The following is a 12,607-nucleotide window of genomic DNA, read 5'->3' as shown; positions in this document are numbered from 1 at the left end:
CTCACTTGCGCCCTCCCCTCCCCCCCCAAATAAAAATGCAGTCGATAACACTGCAGTGTATAACTAAAATGTGCTAGGGGAACAGAACTTAAATGTTCTCAGACACACAGACAAAAAAGATAAAAATGGGAGGTAATGGATGTATTAACTAACTACCTGGGAAAAATCCCTTTACAGCATGTATGTGTATCAAAATCATCCCAATGGACACTTTCACTACCTTCTGATTTTACCTTTAAATATCTTACAACTCAAACATACCTCAATAAAGCCGAGTGGGGGGGGGCGGGAAACATAGCTGATACTAATAGGAAACCAGGACCGGTCACAGTTAGCAAGCTTACTTATTGTGTGTATTTTTTTAATTGTGGTAAAATACACATAACATGAAACTTACCATCTTAGTCATTTTTAAAAACGTACAGCTCAGGGGCATTAAGCACATTCACACTGTCATGCTCCCACCCCCACCATCCACCGCCAGAACCTTCCATCTTCCCCAAACTGAAACTCTGTCCCCATGAAACAGGGATTTTCCCATCCCCTCCCCCACCCCTGGGGCCCACGATCTACTCTCTGTCTCCATGGATGGGACTCCTCTAGGGACCTCCAATGAGTGGAATCATACAAAATCTGCTCCTTAGTAAGTTTATTTTTAATTACATAAACTTTGTGATCATTACAAATTAAGCCATTTTTTTAATGTTTATTTATTTTTGAGACAGAGAGAGAGAGAGAGACAGAGCATGAGTGGGGGAGGGGCAGAGAGAGAGGGAGACACAGAATCCGAAGCAGGCTCCGGGCTCCGAGCTGTCAGCACAGAGCCCGACACGGGGCTTGAACCCGTGAACCGTGAGATCACGACCTGGGCCGAAGTGCACGCTTAACTGGCTGAGCCACCCAGGCCCCCCAAGCCATGTTTAAATAGCCACATTGTTGGGGCGCCTGGGTGGCTCAGTCAGTTAAGCCTCCGACTTCGGCTCAGGTCACAATCTCACGGTCCGTGAGTTCGAGCCCCGCGTTAGGCTCTCGGCTGACGGCTCAGAGCCTGGAGCCTGCTTCTGATTCTGTGTCTCCCTCTCTCTCTGCCCCTCCCCTGTTCATGCTCTGTCTCTCTCTGTCCCAAAAATAAATAAACGTTAAAAAAAAATTTTTTTTTTAAATAAATAGCCACATTGTAATGACAGATTTAGACTTCCAGAATAAAAGTGGTTACCCTTTAAAAAAAAAAAAAAAAAAGAAAGAAAGAAAAAGCAAAGAAGGTATCAGGGGCCACTGCCGGTGGTGGTTCAAGCTGGTGGTTTCGGTTACTCGAATGCAGGGCCAAGAGCTCACAGCTAAGCCGAGGAATGTGCTTGCTCTCGAGTTATATAAAGCATGGAAGGAGATAAATCACGTTTGCAACCCTCAGCTCAGGCGGGGAATGAGGTCACAGGCATACATATAGCACATGATCTTAGAGCTGGGACAGCTCCCGGAGATCATCTGGCCTCCTGCCCCTTCTCCCAAAAAGGAGGCAGCCAGAAGCAAGCTCAGTGACTTGCCCAAAGCCCTACAGCCGGAGCGAGAGGTCCAGCCGAGAGCAGCCCGTGGGCTCAGGGCCTCGGCCAGGCCTCACCAGCCGTCCCTGAGCCTCTGCCCCCGAGGTCAATCACTGAGGAAATCACTAACTTAAAACAATCTAGAGAAAAATAAATACAGACAAACATAAAAACAAACTGACCAAAAAAAAAAAAAAAAACAAAAAAAAAACTAATGGGGGAAAATGACATCTGTTTCTCCAGTATGATGGGTTTTTTTGCTTTGTTTTGTTTTTAAATCCAATTTTAATTAAAATTCTAAGCTAATTTGGGGCGCCTGGGTGGCTCAGTCAGTTAAGCATCCAACTTCTGCTCAGGTCATGATCTTGTGGTTCATGGGTTCAAGCCCCACATCGGGCTCTGTGCTGACAGCTCAGAGCCTGGATCCTGCTTAGGATTCTGTGTCTCCCTCTCTCTCTGCCCTTCCCCTGTGCACGCTCTGTCTCTTCTCTCTCTCTCTCTCTCAAAAGTAAGTAAAAACATTAAAAAAATTTTTTTTTTTAATTTTATACTTTTTTTTTTTTTTCAAACGTTTATTTATTTTTGGGACAGAGAGAGACAGAGCATGAACGGGCGAGGGGCAGAGAGAGAGGGAGACACAGAATCGGAAACAGGCTCCAGGCTCTGAGCCATCAGCCCAGAGCCCGACGCGGGGCTCGAACTCCCGGACCGCGAGATCGTGACCTGGCTGAAGTCGGACGCTTCACCGACTGCGCCACCCAGGCGCCCCATAATTTTAAACTAATTTATACCAACTAGTTTGAAGCGCAAATAATTTCCTATTTGTCTACAAATGGATGAAGCCTGTTAAGTAAACAAGATTATAGACTGAGGGGGGAAATCATCACTAGTATAAATTTTTAATGGAAAGCACAGAAGAGAACAGATTGCTACTCCTTGCTGTCTCCAGTCCTTAAAACGTGAGGGTCTAAATTCAGGGGCTAGAACTCTCCCCTGACTTTGTCAAGAGCCTCTCCATTCCTAGCTCAGCGCAAAAACCCAGCGGGTTAACACAGCCGCATCCCCACAGGGAAAAGGGGGGGGAGGAGAAAATTCCAGAAGGAAATGGTGGCAAGGTATAAGAGCTATCTGGTTTTGACGTGAGTCTCCAGGGTGTCGTCGGGTTGAGAAACGTGTGTGCACGTTCTTGTATGAGAGGCTGTGGAGTGTGTGAGCGTGCACACACACCCACACGTACCCTGGGAAAACCAGGATGTGGGGAGATGTTTCCCTCGAAGCGGGACAAAGCAGATCGCCCGCTCCCACACACCCCGCCCGCACTCACCTTTGAGGCAATAATCCAACTCATACAGCTCGCTGTCCTCCGCCTGCCTCTCCCAGAACACCAGGTAGTGCGTGATGTTGCCATTGGGGTCCGAGGGAGGCTTCCACTTCAGAATGATCTGAGAGGAGGAATTCGAAACCGAGATAGGATCCAGGGGGACGGAAGGGTCTGCAAAGGAGAAAGGAGACAGGTCCACCGTGAGCAGGAGGCGACTGGCTGTCGGGCGGGCGCAAGGAGGACACACGTGTTGGAGAAGTCACGCGGATTTTCGCCGCAGTGATGACTGAACCTCAGAGGACGCTGGAGGCCTGTCGACGTTCACCCGGCAAGCACACTTGTCCACTCATACCACACATCACATCGCCATTCATTCATTTACGCAACAGGCATTTATGGGGCTCCAGCCGGGCTCCAAGCTCTGTCCTGGGCACTGGGAAGACGCTGGGGAAAAGGAAGATAGCGGGAAGAGACAAATAAACTCACATTTTTCTGGTTAACGTGCGCCCCAAATGGAACCCAGCCGTGGGGCGACCGTCAGCACTTGGATCCCAGTCGTCCTCATCACTGGAGTGGCGGCTCATCTAAGAGTCCCCCAAAATGCACTACCTTTGGGCCCCACAAAACCTACCCCTCAACAATGCAGGTGGCTGATCCCTCAGTGGGGGGGGGGTGGGCCGGGGGCGAGGGAGACTCAAGGCAGAGGAAGCTAGAAGTTTCCAGAAACTGTTGAGTCATTTGGTATCATTGGAGGACACGAGATGAGGGGCACCAGCCAAAAAGGCCGGGCCTGGCTCATGAAATTTGGGCTGTGTCCCCTGGGACAGGGCTTCTCACCCCCAGTACTATGGACATTTGGGGCCACATAATTCTCTGTTGTTGCTGTGCAGGATGTAGGGAAAGCATCGCTGGCCTCCACCCACAGCCCCGCGTCCACCGTCACGACAACCAAAACTGTCTCCAGGCATCACCAAGCATCCCGGGGCGGCAGTGGGTGGGGGGGGGCCAATCACCCCGGGCTGAGAACCCCCACAACAGGAGAAGGACTTGGGCTTTATGAAAATACAACTAAATCACTAGGAAATACTCCAGCCCGCCCCACCTACCCCCCACCCCCCCAGAATGGAAGGGGAAGGGACACAGCAATGAAGTAAAAATGGCAAAACACTGTAATTGTCAAAGCTGGGAAATGGCTCATGGGGCTCCTTTTTCTTCTACTTTGGTGAATATTTGAAAGTTTTCCATAACGGGAAGAATGTGTATACATATATACACACCCTTCAAGTGACTTGTTGCTACTGTCTTGTCTTTTGAAATTATAAACCCCGGCACCCGGCTCTTTTAAGAAGCCAATAAACACAGGGCGCCTGGGTGGCTCAGTCGGTTGAGCGTCCGACTCTCGGTTTCAGCTCAGGTCATGATCTCACAGGTGGTGAGTTCAAGCTCCGCATCAGACTCTTGGCCGTCAGCACAGATCACCTGTCCTCTCTCTCTCTCTGCCCCTCTCCCACTCATTCTCTCTCTCTCTCTCTCTCTCTCTCTCTCTCAAAAATATGTGAATATCTAATAAATACATTAATTAAATTTTTTTAAAAAGAAGCCAATGGCCACAGAAAAAAGCACTTCTTCCATCACCGTGTCAACCCGTTAAAGGCAAGATTTCCAACTCATATGACAAACACTTACTGGTGGCATCGGTCTGGACATAGATGATGTCACTCTTGGCCCCATACGTGCGGCGCTCATCAGAAAAGGTGACCAAGGTCTTGACAAAGATGGCATACTGGGTCCAGGGCTTGAGACCCCGCATCAGCCACCCTGGGTGGTTCTGCGACTTGGGGTCATTGGACCTCAGAGGCGGGTCAATGTCCACCACCGTCCAGCTGTTGGAGCCACACGCGTCCTGCCCGTCGAACTCGGTCACATTCTGGTAAGGGCTTTCAAGACAAAGCAGGACAAGACGGTTATCATTTCTTGACTATCGCTCTGAGCACGGAGAGATGCGGCGGGAACAGTGACGTCCTATAAGGTTGCGTCCTGTTCATCAACAATCTTATGCCACAAGGAAAAATGACTCAGGTCCCAAAGAGAAGGGACCACTTACTTCCCTTATAGCTCATTTTCCAATTAACAGTTGATGGCCTATTGATAAGACTGTAAGAGAGACTACTTTTCGGCACATATTTTGACACATGATACATCTTCAGAGACGGAATCATGATTAATATGAATACGATCACCACTTCCTTTTCTCCCTTTAAAATTTCAGGACAGGGGCGCCTGGGTGGCTCAGTCGGTTAAGCGGCCGACTTCAACTTAGGTCATGATCTCGCGGTCTGTGGGTTCGAGCCCCACGTCGGGCTCTGTGCTGACCGCTCAGAGCCTGGAGCCTGTTTCGGATTCTGTGTCTCCTCTCTCTCTGACCCTCCCCATTCATGCTCTGTCTCTCTCTGTCTCAAAAATAAACGTTAAAAAAAAAAAAAAAAGAAAAAGAAAAAAAGAAAAAAATAAAATTTCAGGACAGTCAGGGGCACACCTGGCTGGCTCCCCTCGGTCAGTGGAGAAAGAAACTCTTGATCTAAGGGTTGTAAGTTCAAACCCCACATTGGGTATGGAGATTACTTAAAAATAAAATCTTTAGGGGCACCTGGATGGCTCAGTCGGTTAAGCATCTGATCTGAGCCGTCAGGTCATGATCTCATGGTACATGAGTTCAAGTCCCACATAGGACTCCACACGGGCAATGTGCAGCCTGCTTGGGATTCTCTTTCTCTCCCTTTCTCTGCCCCTTCCCCATGTGTTCTTTCTCTCTCCCTCCCTCAAAAATAAATAAGTAAACTTTAAAAGAAAATAACATCTTAAAAAAAATTTTTTTTTTTTCAGCACAGTCGTGTACAGTGGACCCTTGAACAATACAGGCTAAACTGCATGGACCCACCTACATGCAAATTCTTTACAGCACAGGACTATAAATGCATTTTCTCTTCCTTATGATTTTCCTCATAGCATTTTCTTTTCTCTAGCTTACTTTATCATGAGAATACAGTCTGTAATACATATACAAAATACGTGTTAATTGACGGTTTACGTTATCGGTAAGCCTACCATCTGGTCAATAGGAGGCTCTTACTAGTAGCTAAGTGTTTGGGGAGCCAAAAGATATACATGGATTTTTGACTACATGGGTGGCAGGGAGGTCAGCACCCCTCACCCCTGCATTGTTCAAGGGTCAACTATGCTTAAAATGACCTGACCAGGTGTTGTTTAATGCGGACAGTTTCAGTTTGGGAAGACAAGAAATTTCTAGAAATTTCTAGACAGTTGCATAATACTGTGAATGGATTTAATGCCACTGAGCTGTATGTACACTTGGACATAATTAAGCGGTCAATTTTATATTATGTATGCTTTACCACAATTCTTTAAATGTTGGGGAAAATGCCAAATAGATTTAAAAAATAAATTTTTAAAACACCCATGGAGTAGACTGAGGAAATTCTGTTAAGGATGTATCTTGGTGAGATGTACGTCTATGCGGCCAAATGGAATATTGCTGTAGGAAACTGGCCAATCTGGACCTTCAAATGAAACCTGTTTCAATTCCTGGTTTTGACAGATGGAGATGTTAGCAACTTCACACGCCATCAACTTGTGAGATGGTCTAAAGGAACCTATGATGGTTATTCCAGAAGGAGGAGAGAGATCGAGGAATCTCAGAGGGGAACATCTGAACACACACACCACCTGCACACCTCTTAACCTTTCGACTTACGCCTCTTTGTAGAAGAGCATGAAGCCCAGGAGGTCTCGGAAGTCAGGGGGCCAGTACGGTTCCCATTTCAGCAAGATCTTGTCGTAAGACGTCCGAATGTAAGAAAATTTAAGTAGTTCATTTTCACCTAGGAAAGTTTAAAAACAACAGCAGTATCAGTACTAAAAACTTGTTTCAGCCCAAAGCAGGTGATCCTACATTTCCAAGAGCGTCCATGAGGAAGGAGATGTCAACCCGCTGTTCCCTTGATGGGTCTCATTCCCATGTGCCTTCTCCCAGTGTTTAGAGGCAAGAACTGGTCGTGCAAGGTGACCCCTACCATCCCTACCACAAGCCAGCGACTTGGCCAGATGCTTAACTGAGTAACAGCGTCAGCACCAAACTAAGGACAACCGGCCAATAGTTACCGGGAAAAGTGATTTTCAAGAGTAACATCTGTCCTGACGCAATTCTGTCACACATGTGGACCTGCAAGCCTTCCGTGTCCGAAGACATAACTCCAGGGCAAATGCACACATGCCACATAAGTTTAGAGAGCACGCAGATCTTGGAGAGACTGTGCCTTGGAAAGACTAATTCCCTCTGCCTGCGAGGCAAGCCCTCCCGTAACCTCCACCCCAACCTTGCTGTCCTCACCCCACCCTGGATTCCCACATTCTGCCACAAGGAACCAACTGCATAGGTGGGTATTAGTGGAAACCTTGGCACTTCAATGCTCAGACATTCCTTCAAGAAAGCACCTGTCGGAGGAGAGTAGTCACCTAACACTCTCCAGCTATAACAACTGCAGGGTCTGCTATAGCATTTGAGCCGAGGCCATATATAAGGAGGTATCATTCATTCATTCATTCATTCATTCATTCATTCAATGCCTATGTGGCATCTTCCAGTATCAGGCACTGTATCTCTGCAGTCAAGAGAGAAGATACACCTGTCCTCACAAAGCCTATAACACACAGAGTTGTTCTAGCTCACTGGGGGGCAGTGGCACACCCCCTGGAGGCCACCGCCATGTTGAAGGGGGAGGGAAGCCATGCTATCTGGCCCACGGGCTGGAGGGACCAGGGCATCACCACTCACAAGACGCCTGGTCCCCATTGGTCTTCAGGGCAATGTCGTTCCGCTCCTGGCGCCCCTTGGTTCCTGAAACCTCCTCCATCTTGTGAATCTCCGACAAGCAGAGTTTGGGATTATAGTGGAAGAAGAGTTTCCCCTGAGTGATGGTGAGGTTGTGTTTGCTCCAGTCCCATAGCTGCCTCAGGTTCTGGTTGTCCAAGGCATAGAAAGAGTAGTTCCTATGGAAACACACACAAACCCAGTCATACATGGGTTTGTCACCTCCAACGCCAAGGCTGGGGGGCCATGGCTGGAGCTGATCGTGTTCGGTGCTACGTCCCCAGTCCTTAGCACTTGCCCGTTAAGTGTTAAATGAAGGGTGGAAGGAACAGGGGAAGCTGAGGAAGTCGCCATGGCCAGGAAGGTGTCTGTGCTCAGTCGCGTGGGGGACGAGGGTAAGCGATGGGCTGAGATACGGTTTTGCAGAGGAGAAGAAAGGAACACACAGCGGCACCTGAGGTGGACCCAGGGAAGAGGACAAGGGCCTCTCTGGCCAACAGGTGACAGGCCACAAGACTACAGTGGGCCCAACCCTCTAGCACACGGCATTCCAGAACACAACCAAGAACACTTAACCTTCCTCAGCAAAGGAAGGTTCTAGAACAGTTCACTAACTGGGTTAGATCTGTGCCTTAGAAGATCGGTGGGCCACCAGCACATGACAGATGGGAAAAGGGAAGCATCGGGACCTGTGCTGTCAAGACAGAAGTCGCTAGTCACATCTGGCCACTGAGCATCTGAAACATGGCCATTCTGACTGTACCGGAAGCAAAAAACACAGACTTTAAAGACGTCACGTGCAAAGAAAGGATGTAAAAAATCTTGTTTATCATTGTCCTGTATTGAGTCCACGCCAAAATAACATTTCAGATGGAATGCATTAAGTAAAATACACTACTGGGGCTCCTGGGTGGCTCAGTCAGTTGGGCGTCCAACTTCAGCTCAGGTCATGATCTCACGGTTCATGGGTTCAAACCCTGTGTCGGGCTCTGTGCTGACAGCTCAGAGCCTGAAGCCTGCTTCTGATTCCGTGCCTCCCTCTCTCTCTGTCCCTTGCCCACTCACATACTCTCTCCCTCTCTCTCTCAAAAATAAATAAACATTAAAAAAAAAAAGTAAAATGCACTACTAAAATTCACTTCACCTCTCTCTTTTAAAGTTTTCACACGGTGGCTACTAGGACATTTAAAGTCACACATGCGACTTGTATCATATATCTGCTGGACAGCACTGGTCTGATGCTAGGATGCCCAGCTAGGAAGGCATTGGTACAATCCAAATGAAAGGTTTGAGCCTCAGCAAAAAGGCAGTTTTATGGCAGAAAAATCAAAGTGAGCTGGTAAGTGATTCAAGAAGGTAGTCTAAACAGTTCAGTGATGGGGCGCCTGGGTGGCTCAGTCGGTTGAGAGACCGACTTCGGCTCAGGTCATGATCTCACGGTTTGTGAGTTCAAGCCCCGCGTCAGGCTCTGTGCTGACAGCTCAGAGCCCGGAGCCTGCTTCTGTGTCTCCCTCTCTCTCTGCCCTTCCCTCACTCATGCTCTCTCTCTCTCTGTCTCAGAAATAAATAAACATTAAACAAAAAAAAATTTTTAATTAAAAAAAATAAACAGTTCAGTGAGTTGGCTTCTCAAAAAGCCATTCACAGCCCCCTTTTCCCGGCATTCACTTATCCAGCCTCCCTCGCAACTGACAGTAGCCAGGTGACCCAAGGAGACAAAAGCAGGAATCAGTGATGGGGGCGAGAGTGTGGGAGGCTCCAGGCAGGTTGTTTTAAGGAGACAGTCAGTTGGCCTGGGCCTTTGTCCTTCCCCCTTTCCTCGTCAGTTCCACAGCCATGAGGCTGGGGGTGAGGCAGCCATCTTGTGACCATGAGGGGCACAAAGACGGACAGAACCTTCCTGTTGGACAGGACGGCACTCGTTGGACAGCCTTCCTCAGACTTCTCGCTCGTCAGTCCATCTCTACCTGCACGAAACACAGCTAGTCTGGCTTTCTGTTGTTTTACTGACCTAAATAGAGTCAGCAGACCTGGAGGGGGGCGGATCCGAGAAATGAGTAAATGACAGCTGGGGCGAGGAGAGGAGTTCCATTTTGTACATGTTGCGTTTGAGGTTTCTGGGGGTCAGCCAGCTAGAGGCGGGCTTGAGGGTAAGCCAGGGCTGGGGGTCTCAGCACAAGCAGAAGATTGCTAGAGAGACGGCCGAGGCTGGGAGCCCAGAACACCAACTCCCAAAGGCAGGCGGAGAAAGGGAGGGAGATAAGGAAGCAGGGAGCGTATCCCCAAGTAGTAGAATCCTATGGGCCACCGATGAGAATTTCAGCAAGGAAGGAGCAGGTGCAGCCAATGTCAGAGGGGACCAAGAAGTGAGAAGGCACAGGACACAGAAATCACAGGGCCCTGGTCAAGCCTGCGTTCCAACTCATAACGAAGCCCAGACAGCACCCTTGGAGGGCACAAAGTTTGAGCTGGACCGCCATTTCCCAAGAGTGACTGTATCATTTTCCTCAGCTGGGTCTCTGGACAGGTTCTGGCACATTCTTTCTTCTCCAGGCTTCTCTGGATACTTTCTCCTAACAGATTCTTTGGGGGCTTTAAAACCCCCTGAGTTATATCCTTACAACTACAGTTAATAATACCCTATCACATACTTAAAAGCGGAGTAGATGTTAAAAAAGTTCTCATCATAAGAAAGTTTGTAACTGTATGTGATGGTGGCTGTTAACTAAATTTGTGAAGATCATTTGGCAATATATGCAAATAGAGAATCATCTATACACCTGAAACTAATATATCAATTATATACCTCAATTACGAAAAAAAACTGTTTTTCTTCCCCTTCAGTTTTATTGAGATATAACAGATTTATAACGCGGTTAGTTTCAGGCAGACAACATAATGATTTGACACTTGTAAATACTATGAAACGATCACATAGTAAGTTCACATCCATCACCTCACAGGCTTTAAACAAAAGTGTTTCTTATGACAAGAACTTTTTTAAGATTTTCTCTCTCGGCAACTTTCAAATATAGAGTACAGTATTGTTCATTACAGTCACCGTGCAGTACGTTACAGCCCCAGGATTTATTTATTTTACAACCGGAAGTTTGTACCTTTAGACCCCCCGTCCCCTCACCCCCTTCTCCCCGTCTCTGACGTCCACCAATCTGTTCTCTGTCTCTATAAGCTTGGTTTTGTTCTGTTTTGGGAATTCCTTATAGAAGAGAGACCCTATAGCATCTGTCTTCCTCGGACTTATTTCACTTAGTGTAACACGCTCCATGTTGTCGCAAGTGGCAGGATTCCTTTTTACGACCGAGAGATACTCCGTTGCACGTATGTGCCACACCTTTATCCCCTCATCCGTCCGTGGACACGGGTGTTTCCATGTCTTGGCAAAAACCCCTACGTTGTTTTAACTCGTGAACTTCCTGGTGAGCACTGGGGCCACCGACACAGAACCGGGCCACGTACCCGATTTCCAAGGTCTCTCCCCGAATCAGCCGTAACTTCCGGAAAAAGGAAAGTGACACAAGAGCATAGGATCTTCGGATCTTCAGATACCCAGAAATTTCTTCAATGAGTCCGAGGTTGGCCTCCAGCTCAGCTGCCAGGTTGTCTAAGGAAAGGAGAGAATATCCAGTGAGTTTCGACAGAAATATGTTTACCTTCTCGTAATCTCCCATAGTGAGGAGTCAACCTACAGGCTGCAAACGACTCCAACACAACCTGCTCAAAACGCATCATCCTTAGAATATGATCCGCAGCCTTTAACTTCAGGGTCTGCAAGTCCCTCTCTAAGTGACCAGTGTTTTTATTTTTTCTCATCTTTTACCTTCTTTGCCCTCCTCCAGACACATAGGCCTCCCCACAAACTAGGCACGTTCCTGCCTCAGGACCTTTGCACTGGCTCCCTCCTTTGCCCAGGATATTATTCCCTGCTTGGTTTGCTTCATCTCCAACTCAAAGTATATGCCTCCCGAGACCAGAAACTCTTCAAAAAGAGCAAACCCCTTTATTCTCTATTTCAGGGGCTGGCAAATGACAGCCCAGGGGCCAAATTCAGTCTGTTTTGTAATTAAAGTTCAGTTGGAAAAGAGCCACGCCCCTTTGTCCGCACGTTCTCTGTGGCCTTTTTCAAGTCCACAACAGCAGAGCTGAGTAGTTATGACAGCGACCATCTGGCCTACAAACCTGAATATATTTACGATAGGGCCCTTTGTAAGAAAAAGTCGCCAATCTCCGCTCCCTTTGTTACCCTGCTTTACTTCCCTTCATAGCAGGGTCCACCCCAAGTGTACATTATTATGTGTGGATGTGTTTATTTGTAAGATCCATCATGCATGGGTTTTGCTTTGTTCACAGTCAGTATTCAATAAATGTTTCCTGAATAAACAGGGGGGTGCCTTTTTGCCTGTGACAGTATTCCTGAACACAAGGTCCCCAGACCTGCAACAGGGACCGGTTCCTACTCGCTGAAAACGCAGATTCCCGCCTAAGAATGCAAATTTCCAACTCGGAAAATGAGAATCGAAGGGTGGGTGGGGCCAGGGCTGAGCTGTGAATTTCAGGTCTGGAAGCCGACCTCTCGGGGTGGCTCCACTGATGACTGTCTGGGAAGGTGGGTCCCCGCCGGCTGCCGCCCCCACCCCCAGAGCACTCACTGCCCCCTCGAATGTTGATGATTAGGCTTCCGTTGACGACGGTGCAGCCTCGGAGCTCCTGGGCAGATGTCACCGAGTCGATGGTCTTCTCGCCTTCCAGGATGTGGCAGACCTTGGGACAGGGGCCCAGGCAGGGAGTACACATCAGGCTGAAGAAAGAGTGGAAAGAGGGGGCTCAGGACACACAGGA

At 48.2% G+C, this 12,607-nt stretch overlaps 1 protein-coding gene across 5 annotated transcripts in view; it reads right to left on the bottom strand.

Moving 5' to 3' along the window:
* Positions 1-12,607, bottom strand: part of INSR (insulin receptor) — a 143,601-nt gene that overhangs the window by 36,141 nt on the left and 94,853 nt on the right. For all 5 annotated transcript variants that reach the window (XM_023244792.2, XM_023244793.2, XM_045053097.1 and 2 more), the window contains exons 4-9: positions 12,418-12,566; positions 11,228-11,372; positions 7,715-7,929; positions 6,635-6,761; positions 4,549-4,799; positions 2,866-3,033 (exon numbers count right to left, since the gene is read on the bottom strand). In XM_023244792.2, the coding sequence (XP_023100560.2) occupies positions 2,866-3,033; positions 4,549-4,799; positions 6,635-6,761; positions 7,715-7,929; positions 11,228-11,372; positions 12,418-12,566 (1,055 nt within the window). The remainder of the gene's footprint in view (positions 1-2,865; positions 3,034-4,548; positions 4,800-6,634; positions 6,762-7,714; positions 7,930-11,227; positions 11,373-12,417; positions 12,567-12,607) is intronic.

This window comes from Felis catus, chromosome A2 (genome assembly GCF_018350175.1).
Source record: "Felis catus isolate Fca126 chromosome A2, F.catus_Fca126_mat1.0, whole genome shotgun sequence".
NCBI classification, from domain to species: domain Eukaryota; kingdom Metazoa; phylum Chordata; class Mammalia; order Carnivora; family Felidae; genus Felis; species Felis catus.
This window is presented reverse-complemented; position numbering and strand designations above follow the sequence as displayed.